This window comes from Littorina saxatilis, linkage group LG7 (genome assembly GCF_037325665.1).
Source record: "Littorina saxatilis isolate snail1 linkage group LG7, US_GU_Lsax_2.0, whole genome shotgun sequence".
In the NCBI taxonomy this organism is placed as follows: domain Eukaryota; kingdom Metazoa; phylum Mollusca; class Gastropoda; order Littorinimorpha; family Littorinidae; genus Littorina; species Littorina saxatilis.
The window spans coordinates 24,068,666-24,086,735 of NC_090251.1; the positions used below are offsets into that span (position 1 = coordinate 24,068,666).

The following is an 18,070-nucleotide window of genomic DNA, read 5'->3' on the forward strand; positions in this document are numbered from 1 at the left end:
ATCGGCGTTTTCAACTCGCCATATCTTCATATTCATTCGGACTAGAACAACGAAATATGACTTTCTTGTAAATATTATCCCGAGCCTTGCGACTCTGGTAGTCATTTCAGTTGTTACGCGAAGCGGCGGCCTTTGGCAGGTACGACAGTTCAATTAGTCACCCAAGTAAATAGATCTAAAACGCACGTGGACGAGTTTTTCAATGGCGTATTTGAAGTCTGTGAATGTTGTGATTACAAATCATTTCGGGGCACCCCTCAGTCTATACGTGTACAGACAAACAAATTGCATGGAACGAAAGTTGAGAGGCTGGACTGTAAGTTCTTGTTTTGACTTCTACAAATCTCGCGGGTCTTTTATGCAAAACAGACTCAAAATTGCATTTTTCACGCAAGTGTAGATGACGAGACTATCGAAGGAATGGAATACACTTACCCAAAGATATAAATTATTATAGACAGATACTGTCTATTCAGTATATCTATGACTTACCCTAGCCCCTGGATATGTTAGAATAAAGAACATGCTTTGCTCTTTTAAAGGATGTATGATTTGGCACTGTACACAGGATTTTAGACCTACCCCCGAAGTGATTTTTCCATAAACCCGTCAAAAAGGTCACTCTGTTTTGGCCGTAAAAAGCGCCCAAATGCAGTCAATTTCTAACCTGTGTGCTCGAAGGAGTACATCTCAGCGATGCCATTGCCTTGCAACCTCAAAGAAATTTATTTTAATAACCCGCTAAATGAACGATTTTTTAGTGTGAAATAAAAGCCGGAGATTTGCTTCGTTTCTTTGCTGCGACACAAAACCAAAACCAACTATTGATCTGCGGTGACATTATGAGTTCGTTTTCGACATTGCAGTGAAGTTGCGTGGATCTTCGACGATTCCCGTTCGGTTTAATGTGGATGGAGCTTTTATTGAATGTAACTGCTTTGAAAAGTTACAACATGAGTCCTTGGGATCGATGTTTTTCGGTAAACTTCTTCGTATCTTTGACTTTACTTTTGACTTGAACAGATCCAGATCGGCTGGGGCTGTTGGTCGCCTGCACAGATCTATATGAAGTTGACTCGACACGGCAAACCGCCGAATCCGTGCCCTCTCGTCGGTCCTACCCCCAAATCCCTCACCAGCCTCAGACCCCACTCTCACCAATCTAATTACCTCACTGGCGCAAAATGTGTGATTATCCCTTCCTCATGTGTGTGTGTGTGTGTGTGTGTGTGTGTGTGTGTGTGTGTGTGTGTTGTTTGTTGTGTGAGTGCGTGCAGGCGTGTGTTTTTCTTTATTTGGTGTTTAACGTCGTTTTCAACCACGAAGGTTATATCGCGACGGGGAAAGGGGGGGAGATGGGATAGAGCCACTTGTCAATTGTTTCTTGTTCACAAAAGCACTAATAAAAAAATTGCTCCAGGGGCTTGCAACGTAGTACAATATATTATCTTACTGGGAGAATGCAAGTTTCCAGTACAAAGGACTTAACATTTATTAGATACTGCTTGACTAAAATCTGTACAAACATTGACTATATTCTATACAAGAAACACTTAACAAGGGTAAAAGGAAAAACAGAACCCGTTAGTCGCCTCTTACGACATGCTGGGGAGCATCGGGTAAATTCTTCCCCCTAACCCGCGGGGGGGGGGGGGGGGGGGGGGGGGGGGGGGGGAGGCGGGCGTGTGTGTGCCCGTGTGTCTGTGCATGTCGTCTTGAGTGTGAGAAAGCGAAGTTTTGAGAAATAGTGACAGATAAATAGTTTAAGAAAGGAATCTACTAAGTGAGAGTGGGCGTCCATTACGGCATTGCGAAGCGGACCTGCGCATCTACACGCTTTGTTTGTCTGTTTGTTTATGTGTTCGTGTGTGGATGTGTGTGTGTGCACGGTGTGTGTGTGTGTGTGTGTCACAGTTAGTGTGTGTCCATTTGGTTGTATGAGTGTGTGTGCCCGTGTGTCTGTGCATGTCCTCTTGAGTGCGAGAAAGCGAAGTTTTGAGAAATAGTGACAGATAAATAGTTTAAGAAAGGAATCTACTAAGTGAGAGTGGGCGTCCATTACGGCATTGCGAAGCGGACCTGCGCATCTACACGGATCTACACGCTTTGCCAGTTTGTCTGTTTATGTGTTCGTGTGTGGATGTGTGTGTGTGCAGTGTCACAGTTAGTGTGTGTCCATTTGGTTGTATGAGTGTGAAAATGTACGTATTAAGAGAGGGGTGGAGGGTGAGGACCCATACGAGTAACTTTGTTAACAGTTCATTATTCGGACACAGATTAACAAGTTATAGAATGTTCGTGCAGAACAGACACTTAGCCACAAAAAAAACACCTGGTTTTGAAATAAATTATTACCTCGATTCCGTTCAAAGGAGCTTTCCCCAAACACCTTTTTAGCAATATCCAATTGATCTATGAGGTATGGGTCCATGCGACGCCGAGGCCCCCTATGAGGTACAGAGGATGCCTCTTTGCGGTCAGGGGGAAAATTGAGAAGGGGGGGGGGGGGGGGGGGGGGGGGAGGACCGGTACAGGAAACCCCAACCTTTGTACACATTGCTAACAGGAACCTGTGCACAAAATGTGTAATGAATCTCACGACAGATTATTTTTTCGGGGCGGGTGGGAGGGGGGGGGGGGGGGGGGCGCATTCTTATGATCAGCCTAAGGCGCTTCGCGTCCTCGATTTAGACTTTTGAATTCTTGGTGAACCCTTTTGCAAAGTAACCGATTCACCCAGGTGTGTGTGTATGTGCGTGTGTCTGTGTGCTTGTCTGTGTGTTTGTGTGAGTGTAGTGCGATTCAGAGACAACTACTGGACTACAGATCTTCATGAAACTCCGTCTCCAGTTGGAAATGTCCTCCCTGTTGTGGATGGTAGGAGCGGGGTTTTGGTCAGGGAGGACATTTCCATCTGGAGACTGACGGAGTTTGACCAGGTAACGTGATGCATTATAACGGAAATACACAATTAGTTGTGTCCCAATATGCAAGTGTGTTCGTATCATCAGCTGATAAAAAGAGTGTCCGTAGCTTTTGGGTACGCGTCGCAGTGTTAGCAGTGTACGACCTCCCACAGTCCAATGGTACTGATGCCGCGAATTGTTGTTGCAGCCACGGACTGTTTCAGTTATGTACGGAAGCCGGCACCGGTAGTCTTTTTGTTGATGTTAAATAATTATATTGCCAAAAAATTATGACATTTTCCGATAATTGGACGAGTTTCAATACACATTGGCTAAGCACCTGTGTGCTCAATGGAAATGTCACTTGTTTGTATCAAAACTAAATTTCAATGGTTATTCGTGCAAATCATCACACAAACATGCGTGCCTCTCTGTGCCTCTGTGAGTATGCGTGTTGCTGCTTTCATAGTTCAGGATAGATTACAAGTTAGCTGTGTTAGGGTGCAACGTTTATAAAATTCCCCCCCCCATACACACACACACACACACACACACACCTCCCCCCCTACCTGTCAAATTCCTTCAGCATCTGTGAACCATTCCGTTCCCTCAGATCATCACCAGAAACAAAATCCTCCGCATCCCAAAGATCAGGACGAAAACATTAGCGAAACACTTTAGATATCAGATACCGACTTTATGGAATGCGCTTCAAAATCATGTTCGCAAAGAGAGAGAGAGAGAGAGAGGGAGAGAGAGAGAGAGAGAGAGAGAGAGAGAGAGAGAGAGAGAGAGAGAGAGAGAGAGAGAGAGAGAGAGAGAGAGAGAGAGAGAGAGAGAGAGAGAGAGAGAGAGAGAGAGAGAGAGAGAGAGAGAGAGAGAGAGAGAGAGAGAGAGAGCATGTATTCTTATTGTAAATAGTCAGAAATGTAGTTATTGACTGAACTTATTCTTATCGCTATGAGGGGTTAGTTTGCGTGTGTGTGTGTGTGTGTGTGTGTGTGTGTGTGTGTGTGTGTGTAAGAGGTTATTGGAATTGTAAATCGCTTGGAGCTGTAAATCTGGACTTGTTAGGTGGATTTTATCGTTTTAGTACAAGCAGTGGCTAGAATAGACTCACTCAATGTGTGTGTGCGCTTGAAAGCGCGCGCGCGTGTTTGTGTGTGTCAATGTGTGTGTGTGTGTGTCAATGTGTGTGTGTGTGTGTGTGTGTGCGTGTGATAGTTGACGAGAGCGGGCGGGGGAGGGCGGTGAAGGGGGGGGGGGGGGGGTTGGTGGGTTGGGATTGCGCCAGGGCACTAAGGACACTAAGTGTTTGTAGTGCGATTCAGAAAAAAACTACGGGACAGATCTTTATGAAACTTTGCAAACAAGTTTTCTGACCCCCACCCCTTCACCCGGATTCAAACACTTGGGTCAGTGTTCTACCAACTGACCTGCTGGGCTCACAAATGATTTGTTTCTTAATTTTTGTCAGCCAAGATATGGGGGTGGGGTTGGGGTGGGAAACATTTTTGAGTAAGAAAAAAGGAAACACTTTTTTTCTTCTTTAACCTTCGCCGTAGGTCGTGAGTACTTTAGTAACAGTCCGGACTTTAATTGCGAATATCTCGAAAACTAGGTGGAATTCTGTAATGAGCTTTTGGAAATGCCTCAAACACCTAAAAATCTATTATCTCCTAAACCCGCATTAAAATTGATTGACAGGTAATTAAATAAACAAAGGTCAAACATCGACTATCTTCGCAGCACGTCGTGAGACACTATGTAACCATACTTCTAACAGTGTAAGGGAGATAATTGTGGGTTCGATGTCAAAATAAAAGCTGAGTTATGGTTCCTGTTTATTTCAGGAAAGAATTAACTTGGTGATTACACAACACGTAAAAGATAAATGTAAGTACAAAATCGGAAATATATTTAGTTTGATAATCTAATTCAATGAAAAGCCTGATTTCTGTATTTTTTTCTTTTTTTGTTTACCCGTGCATGTTTTTCCTTCTTTGAGAAGTATGGTTACATGGGTACTCACGACGTGCTGCAAAGAATGTTTTTAGCGACCTAAGGCGAAGGTTAAGGGTATTGTATACAGTGAACTATAGCTCGTCCGTAACTCTATCCTCCCCCCCCCAGTCAGAGCTGGTGAAGTCTCGGATCACTTGCTGAATGAAGGAGTCCCACTTCATCTTCCACTGGGTAACCGCCTTCTGTATTTCCATGGGCTGCATGGCACTGTACCTGTGGTGTAAAAACACATTAACCTTCGTGGTTGAAAACGACGTTAAACACCAAATAAAGAGTAAAAGAGTAAAAACACATGTCAGGGTGGCGGGTTACACTGTGTGCACATCAGTAGTTATGTAGGCCTACAGCTGAGATACAATGAGCGATGATGATAATGGTATCAATATTCGATGTCGGATTTGCATGTGTTGTGAAAGAGTGAATACTCTTGCTTTTAGTGAGTCAAACTTTTTCAAGTGACATATTATCGGTCAGTCACTAGCGAGGGGTGTGTCTGAAACACGTGGACAAGAAGAAGAAGCGTTGAAAGCTTGCTTCGCTAAACGCAATAGTATTCACTCTTTCACAACACGTGCAAACCAGGCAGACTGATTTCCGGAGTGTGTCTATTCACTTTTGCCTGTAGCACAATAGGGACAGACGGAGACACACAGACTGACAGACAGACAGACTGCAGAGATAGAACAACGGGAAGACTGTCCCATTCTAAATCACGGCGAAATGAACCTTTTTCATTTCACTCCAACCAACGTGACACCAAAGCCATATAAAACAATTACAGCCAGAAACTGACATTAAGTCTTCTCACCTGTCAGCGTGATTAACATAACGTAAAAGTCAACGGACACATATATATGAACACTCAGCGAATTAACGGCAAGTTGATTCAATGTGATTCAATAGATCCCGCCTGCTTCACTGTCAACGTCATAAAAGGGACGTAACACTCTACGTTTATAGTAAAAGAACTGACCTCAGTGAGTTAATAGCCAGTTGTTTTAGAGTGGCCAGGCCCGCGTCCTCCCCGATCATCGTCATAAAAGTGACGTAAAAGTCGTGAGAAAGAGGCGCGGCTCCCCAGACGGCGGGATCGTCCGAGCTGATGACGAGGGGGAAGTTCTCTGCGATGAGAGCGGCCGCTGGGTGGTTGCGGAGGTCGTCAACCAGCTTCAGAACCTGCAGAGAAAAGCCAGCTCCGTTGACAAACAGCACACAAAACAATTTATTTTCTAATTCTTCTTCTTCGTTCATGGACTGAAACTCCCAAGTTCACTTATGTTGTGCACGAGTGGGGGATTACGTGTAAGCTTATGCCCGTTTTTACCCCGCCTTTCATGCAGCCATACGCCGCTTTCGGGGGATTTTCTGATTCAAAACATAAGACCAGAACCACCCCCCCCCGCCCACACACGCGCCAAAGGAAAAGAAAATTACAGAAATAAATATTGGGGGTGTTGGAAAACGAAGGTCTATTTTTATTTGTTAAAAAAAACAGCAAAAAATGCAGGGTACGCATTATGGAGCAAAACTACACTCACTTAGTGCGACAACAATGGTCGGCAAGTCTTTCTTTCTTCTAAACGGGATGCTATCATGCTGGTGTCATCTGAATGGAGTCCGTTAAATCCGGTTTTCTGAATGCTTTAACTGTCATGCAAATGTTAGTCCTTCCGTTCATTATATTTAGTCAAGTTTTGACTAAATATTTTAACATCGAGGGGGAATCGAAACGAGGGTCGTGGTGTATGTGCGTGTGTGTGTGTGTGTGTGTGTGTGTGTGTGTGTGTGTGTGTGTGTGTACCCATGTTTCCACAGGTTTGGTTGCCTAAATCACCATAAGGCAACCATCCACACGTGGATGACAACCTAAACTCTGGATGGCAACCTAATTGTGTGGATGGTCGCTTCATTTAACACCGTTAAATTGACTTTTTTGACGGAAAGAATGTCATAACAATGTTCAAAATGACATTCTTTCCGTCCTCTATAGGCGACGAAATAGGTCAAATTTTGTGCATTTTTTAGTGCAAAATTCTTCGATGCCGGAGCGAGTACTGCACCCAGTGCTGTTGTAGTGCAAGTGCACTAGAAAGGCACTACACCCAGTGCCGCCTCTTAGGTAACCATCCACACTTTAGGTACGTGTGTGTGTGTGTGTGTGTGTGTGTGTGTGTCTGTGTGTGTGTGTGTGTGTGTGTGTGCGTGTGTCTGTGTGTGTGTGTGTAGAGCGATTCAGACTAAACTACTGGACCGATCTTTATGAAATTTGACATGAGAGTTCCTGGGTATGAAATCCCCGAACTTTTTTTCATTTTTTTGATAAATGTCTTTGATGACGTCATATCCGGCTTTTCGTGAAAGTTGAGGCGGCACTGTCACGCCCTCATTTTTCAACCAAATTGGTTGAAATTTTGGTCAAGTAATCTTCGACGAAGCCTGGACTACGGTATTGCATTTCAGCTTGGTGGCTTAAAAATTAATTAATGACTTTGGTCATTAAAAATCTGAAAATTGTAAAAAAAAATAAAAATTTATAAAACGATCCAAATTTACGTTTATCTTATTCTCCATCATTTTCTGATTCCAAAAACATATAAATATGTTATATTCGGATTAAAAACAAGCTCTGAAAATTAAATATATAAAAATTATTATCAAAATTAAATTGTCCAAATCAATTTAAAAACACTTTCATCTTATTCCTTGTCGGTTCCTGATTCCAAAAACATATAGATATGATATGTTTGGATTAAAAACACGCTCAGAAAGTTAAAACAAAGAGAGGTACAGAAAAGCGTGCTATCCTTCTCAGCGCAACTACTACCCCGCTCTTCTTGTCAATTTCACTGCCTTTGCCATGAGCGGTGGACTGACGATGCTACGAGTATACGGTCTTGCTGAAAAATGGCATTGCGTTCAGTTTCATTCTGTGAGTTCGACAGCTACTTGACTAAATATTGTATTTTCGCCTTACGCGACTTGTTTTTATGTTGATCTCATTCGTTCCTAAGAGTCATTCTCTTCGTCTTTTTCTTCTGCGTTCGTTGGCGTCAACTCCCATGTTTACTCGAATGCCATTAATGCAGACATACTCCGTTATCGGGGGTTCCTAAGTGGGCCTGCAAAAAGAAACTGGTTAGGCCAGAGATAGGCTGGACAGCCGTTTGACGGTTGACACAAAGGATGAAAATCCTAAAATAAGGTCGTACATCTTAACGGCTGTACAAAAAGCTCAGGGAGAAACAAAATAAGATCTTATTTTTGTTAAGACCTTAATAATAATTGATGGTCAGCCTTTTGCTGATCTACGGCCAACCATAGAGCCGAGAGTTGTGGATGAAGGACTGACCTGGTTGGAGATGATCTATGGCCAACCATAGAGCCGAGCTGAGTTGTGGATGAAGGACTGACCTGGTTGGAGATGATCTATGGCCAACCATAGAGCCGAGAGTTGTGGATGAAGGACTGACCTGGTTGGAGATGATCTACGGCCAACCATAGAGCCGAGAGTTGTGGATGAAGGACTGACCTGGTTGGAGATGATCTATGGCCAACCATAGAGCCGAGAGTTGTGGATGAAAGACTGACCTGGTTGGAGATGATCTATGGCCAACCACAGAGCCGAGAGTTGTGGATGAAGGACTGACCTGGTTGGAGATGATCTATGGCCAACCATAGAGCCGAGAGTTGTGGATGAAGGACTGACCTGGTTGGAGATGATCTATGGCCAACCACAGAGCCGAGAGTTGTGGATGAAGGACTGACCTGGTTGGAGATGATCTATGGCCAACCATAGAGCCGAGAGTTGTGGATGAAGGACTGACCTGGTTGGAGATGGGGTTGACCTCCACAGCGATGCCCTGCTTTCTGATCCGGTCCTTGAGCAGCGGGTGTTTGTAGAGCGCGTACCCGTGTCCGATACGGGTGGTGTTGAGCAGGAGGGCATCCACCAGGTTGTAGTCCACGGCCGACCCCTGCCAGTCTGTTCAACAACAAACGTCATGACACTTTAGGGGTAGGTACACAACGCAGCGTTTGCAGCATTTAACCAACTGTACGCAGGTGCCAGTCTGTTCAACAACACACGTCATGACACTTTAGAGGTAGGTACACCACGCAGCTTTTGCAGCATTCAACCAACTGTACGCAGGAACCAGTTGATTGTAACTGCCATAGAATAACCGTAATAGTGAGTGTCCACATAGCGTATAGCATCTGGTCTCTTATCTATGATGAAAATAACCTTTCCGGGTACAAGTACAAGCCAGATAACCTGTTGACCAACGAAACAAATGTGTGCTATACTTCACTGTTGTTGGCACCCCCTATACTGCACAAGCACGAGAATCGACTTATGCTTTGAGCAAATTGGTTTGAGACCCTGCACTTTGCGAACCTTTCGGAACCGATTTTTAGACTTTTTGCTTTTCCGTTTTTGAGACATTTAAAGTTAAAAAAAAGTATGCTCAGTTTGTTATTGGCGTCCGTTGAAGTGCTTCTTTTGGTCCAAACACTGATACAATATAGCGGAACAAGTCAAAGGAAGCTTTTCTTTTTTTCCACTCTCTTGTCTCTCAAAAGTGAAGAAAAGAAGTAGGACCGACTCCGTTTTAAGACAGTCCTGTATCGGATAAAGACCCACCTGTTTCTCCAGCATGGAAGAAGTAGGGTAGCTTAACGGGTGGATTCTGTTTAGACGGGTACAGGAGGTCATCCACGTAGTAGATCAAGGGGTGGAGGTAGTTCTCCGGCCCCACCAGATCAAAGCCCACCACGAAGCCTGGGTTCTGGAGGTACAGCCTCATGGCTTCTTTCACGTCGCTCAGGATATCCGACGAATTTTTGAACCTGAACAAGATGGACGGTGAATATGATTCAAGGTACATTCAATCCTGTCAGAACGGTTTGGCTTACCACCTCAGATCTGCCCGGCCCAGATGGGATAAGACCATCCTCCCCCCACTTGGACACATACCAAACACCATCAGCCATGTTGCTTCCTGTGCAGATCAGGGATTTTGTGTGTGCTGAATCACTTTCGCACATTGACGCTAACCTTGAATGCTGAACAGTTAGCTTGGTCACAAGAGGAAGGTATATAACTGCGGATGTATGTTGCCCACTAACCCGAGAGAGGTATAACATGGCCCCGGTAAAGTCACATAAAACTATGATAGCACTGAATAATTAGCTTGACCATAAAGGGGTGTAAGGTGCAGGTGTACGTTTTGCACTGACCTGAGAGAGGTCTTGATGAACCTGGCCCCCGTGAAGTCCGGGTACTGCTGAACGAAATGCGCCACTCCCTGTTTGTAGACGTTGAGCACCCAGTCTGCGTCGTGTACTGTGCCATCCAGTTCGTACACCTAGACACACAGTGACATAGACAGATGATACATCTCTTTCTGCCTCTTTACTGCTTAGCACTCAAGTCATCATCATCATCATCATCATCATCATCATCATCATCATCATCATCATCATCATCGTCATCTCTCTTTCATCTTAAGTCATTCGCTTTTTTTCAATTATCTACAAATACACAGACACATACAGAAAGACAAGCAGACATAAACATCATGCAGACAGCCACATACACGGACAAACAGAAAAACAGACAGAAACAAGGACAGACATAAAACAAAGACAAGACTGAAACATAAGTTATGTGCGCACGACCACACATACACTCTTACACAGACAAAGTCCGAACACACATACGCACGCACGCACGCACACAAGAACGCGGGGCTAAAACCAAAAAAACTTTGAAACCTTGCACACACACACACACACACACACACACACACTCAAGCGCTCACACACCCACACATACACACACACACACACACACACACACGCGCGCGCGCGCTCAACGAGCGCTCAGACACACAAGGGTAGTCATTCAGACAAAAGACAGACCGACTGACATGCACAAAGACAGTCAGACAAACAGACAGACAGACATCAGAGGTGCTCAAACCACACACCAGACTACAGGCACGATCGTCCACCGCCACAACGAAACACACGACAGACATATAGCTATACCTGAGGCAGGAGCCCCCTGATCTCCAGGTACTGGACATTATCCTCCCTGAACTGGAGCATGCCCTCCCACAGATAGTCTGCGAAGACAGGTGCGTAGAGCACCAAGCCCTCCACCTGAGCGAAGTAGGCCAGGAACCTGGTCCAAGTTGTGTTGAGGTCTGGGTAGGCAGTGGCGGGGTCGGCTACCACCATTGACAAGTTGTTGTGCAATCTGTGAACAGTGGAAATCGAAAATAAAAAAATAATAAAGAAAGAGAATACGAACGGGGCAGTGGTGGGGTCGGCTACCACCATTGACAAGTTGTTGTGCAATCTGTGAACAGTGGAAATCGAAAATAAAAAAATAATAAAGAAAGAGAATACGAACGGGGCAGTGGTGGGGTCGGCTACCACCATTGACATGTTGTTGTGCAGTGGAGAAAATTAACAAAATGAAAATAAAGGAGACTACAAACGGTGGAAAGAAAGTCCCGAATATGCAAGTTATAAAGTACAAAGCAAGAGAATCATATGCGTGTAATTGTTACACACCTACTGTTGCGATAGACTTACGTTTTGTCAAAAGCCGCTGCATCCCCAGATTCCCCTCTGAAAGCCGACACCAGTCTCCACACACAGGCTGAAAATACACGTCACTGACATATTTATTGCTGACATTTAACACACACACACACCGTGACACACACACACACACACACCGTGACACACACACACACCGTGACACACACACACTCGCACACACACACGCACACACACACACACACACACCGTGACACACACATACACACACACACACATACACCGGCACTGGCACACACACACACACACACACACACACACACACACCGTGGCACACACACACACACACACACACACACACACACTGAACAGTCATTTATTATCACTGGCACAATGCCAGACTGAACGCACGGTACCTGCATCTTGCGGCGGGGACTTGTAGAAGTGGAAATTGACACGGAAGTCACTGCTGTCAACACACATGTAGCAGTTGTCCCGGTACGTGACGTTGCTCACCAGCCAATCAATGCTCGTGATGGCTTCGTCGTGCACGTGCAATACTCCCCCTGAAGCATACATTATGCAAATAGGTCAAAGGGAGCCAATCAATAATCGTATTGAGAAACCAATGAAAGCTCGTCAAGGAATCCTTGAGCACGTGTTACACACCGAATGATGCATATATTATGCAAATATGTTAAAACTAGCCAATCAATGCTCCCGGTTGCTTTATTGTGCACGACACGTGCAACACCAAGACGTACACATTATGCAAATCGGCCTAACAGAGCTAATCGTGGATTCATTGGGCATAGGTCAGCAACAGCCAATAAGCAATAGCTCTGTACCCCGTCAGGGCAGAGTAGCAGGGACATTCAAGAGTAAGATCAATTTGTAATTTCTGAGAGCAGTGGGTCAAAATTGAATAAGCAAACACCTTTTTATGTATGTATGTATGTATGTGTGTGTGTGTGTGTGTGTGTGTGTGTGTGTGTGTGTGTGTATGTGTGTGTGTGTGTGTATGTCAGACATGAGACCAGCAAATGTTCCAAAAGTAGGAAAGTCAGCCGGGGACCAGGTCCAGGGGCAACGCCCCGGTAGGGGGTTCAGGGGGGCAAAGCCCCCCTGACGGAAAATGAATGTTAGAATTATAAAGGCCATTTTGGAGCCTCTCCTGATGGCAAAAAATTAGATCATGCCTTTTTAAAAAGCTATAAAAACCACAAGAATAATATGTTTTAGCATTTTAAACAAAAGTGTAATTTATAACAATCACACACACACAACACTTACTTGAAAATTTTCAGAACCAACACATTTTTTCCACCAAGTCCGTATTTCACCACGCAGTGGCCGTTGTCGCACCACGTGCACACGACCTGACCGGGAATGGATATCTTGGCGATACTGTCGCCAATGAGCTGGCGCCTTTCTTTCTTGTTGATAATGACAATCACTTCTTTTGACAGCCAGTTGGCTTTCCACTTTTTTTTCACACTTTGGTCGTCGATCGTAAGAGCTTCCACAGCCGACAAAACAATACGGAATCCAGACGCCATGATGCTACCTTTTTTACCTTCGGCGTTTGGAGATCGGCAGCCAATCAAAACAACCCACAAACCGCCATCGGTGAATAATTAGGCCGAGGCGATAATTGTCGGAGATCGACAGCCAATCAAACGCGACCCATGATACTGCTATGGGTTCACGCGAGTGCTGGGGTACGAATGCACTGACTTCAGACGCAGACAGCTTCAGCTGAACGGTTCATACCACCACCCCCCCCCCCCCTTTTTTTTTCTCAACGAATTTGCATCGATCTCAAGAATGGTCTGTGAGCTAAGGAAAATATCGGAATTCCGATAAAATTCGGACCAGTCCCATGTCTGGTATGTGTGCCTCTGTGTGTGTGTGTGTGTGTATGTGTGTGTGTGTGTGTGCATCCAGTAGGAATTCGGCAGCACCCAAAAAGCTCTTAAATTTAAATAGATATATCGGAGTACTAGATTGTCCCAGCAAGTGATCCGCTTACCCTTTGGCATCTTCTTGATGATCTGAAAGCCCCTGGTAGCTTCCATGTCAGCCCGTGCCGTCATGTTGAGAAAGTTGTAGCGGGCGGCGAAATTAGACCCGTTCATTCGAGTTGCCTCGATCAGCTTTCGCTTCTCCAGCATCAGAATCTTGTCCACGATTTGTTCATCGTGGCTCAAACTGGAACCGGTTCCTCCAGTCCGTAAACTTTTTTCTGCTTTGATCAGGGCGGCTCTCTTTGCCGCATAGTCTGCTGGGATTGCTGTGACGCAATGAATCAAAATGGCCGCAAGGCCAAGCAAGCAGACGACACTCATCCAGCCCGGTCTTGTTGTCAGTCGGTCCGCCATCTTTGGTCTGGACAGCGTGAGAGGAATACATGGTCAGAGAAGTGTGAGATACTTGACTAATTATTATTAGCATAATAATGTCATTTTTGTTGCTCTTCGAGCCCCAGGTAAATCCAACGTTTCAGCTTGGATGCATCAAATAGGATTAATTAGTTAATTCGGCCTGAAATTGAAATGTCCACAACAAAAATAAAATTGGTGTCATTGCATTTTTTTTTTTATTAGTACGCCAATGTTAAACGGCTACTTTTCTTTCCGTCTTGACAACAGTCAGTGACCAGGTTTTACATGGGATAAGGGCATCGCTCAGCTTCGACACACACACACACACACACACACACACACACACACACACACGCACGAGCGCACGTTTACTGACGTCCTAATGTAATTATTTTACTACAGTATCTGTCATGAATAGATATTGTAATTCAATCAAGTTTGCGTTTTAATGAAACGGATCCTGTGATTGGTCAGAATGCCCCAACTCATTAAAAATTACCGGTCATTAATTGTCGATAACCACTCGCAAAAAAATCCATTAACAACCTGCTGGCGAGGCGCTTTTATGGAACGCCAAAAGGCCCACAGTATCGAGACTGAGTCTCGATACTGGGAGTATCGAGACTTAAAGTCTCGATACTCCGAGTATCGAGACTCGTTCATTTCATTGGTCTTCCCTCGATACTGCGAGTATCGAGTATGGAAATGAACCAATCCGTGGTATCGAGTATGGTTGCCATGCCGCCCTAGTTCAGTATCGAGTGTCTACAAAACGATTGGTTAAATTCTGATCTCGAGTGTGAACAGCACCCTGGTGCGCCAAAAGGCCCACAGTATCGAGACTGAGTCTCGATACTCAAAGTCTCGATACTCAAAGTCTCGATACTCCGAGTATCGAGACTCGTTCATTTCATTGGTCTTCCCTCGATACTGCGAGTATCGAGACTTTGAGTATCGATACTCTGTAATTTCATTGGTCGGACTCGAATTTCAAGAGTATCGCTACTGCGCATCTCGATACTGGTTGCTATGCCAATCGATCTGATCAAGAACGTAACAAGACAAGCGATTGGTTCAGTACTTGAACTCCAAAAGGAACTGGTAAATTAAAAAGTGAAACCAATTTTTCTGCTTTTATTGCCTTCAGTGGAATAAGGTTAGTTCATGCTTTGCCGGCAAGGTTATTTCTTTTATTTCCTGTGTGTGTTTGCGTGCGCGACAGATCATCGAGTATTTTCTATGGCATCAGTATTACAAAAATGAAATTGACGTTCATCGGCGCTTCAGTTTCTTTCATCGGCATGGCCCCTGATGTCATGTTTGAAGAGATCGAACCTGAACTTGATTATTGTATTGAGTGAAAATGCAACCAGAAGTATTCAACTGGTAGGTAAAATACGATGTTCCATGATGACTAGCATAAGCTTACCCTTCTCTTCTCCCAATGCCACTCAGCCAGGTCAAGTTGTTGCATTGTTGATCTGTTCGGTATTTTAAAGCCAAGTTGTATCCCAACACTCACTAGATCTAGGCCTACCTCTTCTGTATTTTGGGGGGTATTCATCATATCGTGCTCCTTCGGGTACTATATAGGAGATATTTCTTTAGCCTATAAGTCTCATGCTTTTGGTATTAGATCTAATCAGCATTTTCAAAATCTTCAAGCCACAAACAATACACCAGTAAACAGTTCCGCGGCCATTGCGACAGTGCGCATGCGTAGCATTTTTTCGAGTAAACAACGCGTCGTTCTAGCTTCTCAGCAACTTGAAACATGTGCGATTTGAGCGAGATTTCCATCCAGAACTGTGGAGCACTGAAGCATCGAAAACCTTGTCGTGTGTACGGAAAAGGAGTGTGGAAGATGCACACGAGGAACTTGTAGCTAGGTAAGTTTTATTTCTTTCGTTATTTACTCTTTGGAATGATGCGATGTACCGATGTACCATTATGTTCCCAAGACCGGTTTTCCGCCCTGAAAGTTTAACAGTAACTTAGTAAGTGCTCTCTCTTCAGATACGCTTAACTTTTCAGTTGATATAAAGTCAAAAACTTGAATAAGTGCCGTTGATCTGTCCACGGAATCTAACTTACTATGAAGCATAACTATATTCCGATTCGTGATGCATACATGTATGTTTCGATAGTGTATGCTAAAGTTTTCCATTTTCAATCTGACGTGTGGGTAAGATAAGAAACAACAAACATGCATTTCTAAGTTGCTACTGCCAGTTTGTATAGCTTCTAAGCTTACCTCAGGCTGATGGAGTGAGTATTTTGTAAGTTTACATAAAAATGGTGATGAGGGGGAAAAAAGAATGCCTTCCACAGGTGCGAAAAACTGTGATTTGATCTCAAGGCCTTTTTGTTTTACAGCTTTTCCTGCTTTGGAACTTGGGAGATGGGATTCCTGTCGACCGTGAAGCAGAAAATGCAGAGAGGGTGCTTCTTCGAGAGTACAAGCAGAAGTTGTATGTGAAAGGGGTGCCTTATCCTGATCCATTCATCATCACAACTGGATTAAAAGGCAGCAAGATGGGCGATTCCTGTGGCCAAGCGTCTTCATCACCATCAGTGAATACCATAAGCAGACGGCTGCCTGTGAGTGTGAGCTCGACCTCATGCATCGCCTCGTCAACGAGTTTTAAGGAGGAAAGGCTTACAGGTAGGAAACCTCTCTACTTTTTTTTAAAATATATCATATTTGCACTTTACTTTTGAAAAAGAGAATGGTTCAAGTTGAATTGCAAGATGGTTTGTGCGGTCTAACACCATTTCGGTTTCAGTAAACAGGGAATGTGTCAAAATCTGAAAAACCAGCATACTAGTATTAATACACACTAAAATTATGCCTGTCGCTGTCAGCAATATATGTTATATACATGTATATATAATAAAAAAAAAAGTGCAGTGATACTGATAGTGATACAGTTAATCAGCAATGACTGAACAGACTTTCTAAATCCAGGGATGGTCAAATCATCTGACTAATGGCCAGGGGCGAGTACAAAAAATCCGCTGTGCTAGTTAAAACCGCTTGGCAACTCGCCTGGTTGGCTAGTGAAAATTCTCGTCAAATGCAACACTTCTGGTTGTACTCTAGTTTCAAAACGTTATAAACAATGCAGTTATAGCAACTGTGGTTTGTACCCGGCAAGCAATTCTTTTTGGTGGACTGGACTTTCTTGAAATGACTCGCCTGTCTGGCAAGTTAAGATTTTGAGATCTGGCCATCCCTGTAACTGTCTTAATTTTGCAATGCTCTTCATGCAAGTTGCACTCAAATTTGTGAGCAATTTGTTATGTACAACTTGGTAAATTGTCCTAAATGATGCTTTAGTAAAAGTTGTTGTCTCCTTTCTCTTTCTCGTATTGATTATTTTCTTTTTTCCCTTTTGGCAGTGTTTTGACTATGTGCAACAGGCTGCAAGTCATTTTGGAGGAGGAAGCCCCTGATTGCATCTTTGTCAAAACCAGAAAGAGACTTCAACGTGTCTCCAAGAGTCGGCTATCACAACCACCTGTTACCCAGAGCCAGCCATCACAACCTCCTGTTCCCAAAGTAATCCAATCCTGTTGCCCGTTTTGATACAGGCAGCAACAGAATGCACTTAGGAGGAGGAACTAGTAGAAGTAGGGAAAGCGGTATTAACAAAACAGCTTTTTCCTCTTAACTATGAAACCACACAGATAAACAAGGAGAGCAACCCTTCCACAAAGTAAACAATCCTGACGACTCTAATAATTTCAACAATTTGTCAACTCATGTAAAAGCTTTGCCAGATCCAGGCATTAAGCTCTACTCTTTACACGTACATGTAATGGGCAGAGCAACATTGTTGAACAGCTGCTTCGTTTCTGTAAGTTTTCAGCCTGAAAGGTAGTAGGGTGGGTCGCATCTAAAATATGAATGTTTGTCTTGTCAAAACCTACATTTTAAGACTCCCTCTTTTTCTGTACTGAATTTTTTTTTTATCAGATTATTGTTTGGAGTTCTGAAAAGGAAGGTTCCTGTGTACACCATTATAGATATGACTTTTACTGTACTACATGTGTGTTTTTGGTATATATATATAAATATATAAAACTAGATATCTTTCTTCCCAATATGTTCATTGCCAAGTGGATGAAGTCATCAGATTTGATCTGCTGCTAGTGATAACGTTTATCAACAGAAGTAAAGTT

General features: G+C 43.9%; 2 protein-coding genes and 1 long non-coding RNA gene across 3 annotated transcripts in view; 1 reads left to right on the forward strand and 2 right to left on the reverse strand.

Moving 5' to 3' along the window:
* The window catches only part of LOC138970986 (adenosine deaminase AGSA-like), a 396,962-nt gene that overhangs the window by 27,826 nt on the left and 351,066 nt on the right, over positions 1 to 18,070 (reverse strand). The window lies entirely within an intron of this gene.
* Positions 4,177 to 18,070, reverse strand: part of LOC138970985 (adenosine deaminase AGSA-like) — a 100,380-nt gene continuing 86,486 nt past the window's right edge. The window contains exons 2-10 of the mRNA XM_070343570.1: positions 13,534 to 13,889; positions 11,918 to 12,067; positions 11,535 to 11,601; positions 10,983 to 11,193; positions 10,170 to 10,297; positions 9,574 to 9,779; positions 8,756 to 8,913; positions 5,905 to 6,107; positions 4,177 to 5,144 (exon numbers count right to left, since the gene is read on the reverse strand). Of these exons, the coding sequence (XP_070199671.1) occupies positions 5,003 to 5,144; positions 5,905 to 6,107; positions 8,756 to 8,913; positions 9,574 to 9,779; positions 10,170 to 10,297; positions 10,983 to 11,193; positions 11,535 to 11,601; positions 11,918 to 12,067; positions 13,534 to 13,882 (1,614 nt within the window). The 5' untranslated portion in view covers positions 13,883 to 13,889 and the 3' untranslated portion in view covers positions 4,177 to 5,002. The remainder of the gene's footprint in view (positions 5,145 to 5,904; positions 6,108 to 8,755; positions 8,914 to 9,573; positions 9,780 to 10,169; positions 10,298 to 10,982; positions 11,194 to 11,534; positions 11,602 to 11,917; positions 12,068 to 13,533; positions 13,890 to 18,070) is intronic.
* On the forward strand, positions 16,210 to 17,955 carry LOC138970977 (uncharacterized). Its single transcript, XR_011457134.1, has 2 exons — positions 16,210 to 16,550; positions 17,288 to 17,955. It is a non-coding gene; the product is annotated as an uncharacterized lncRNA (long non-coding RNA).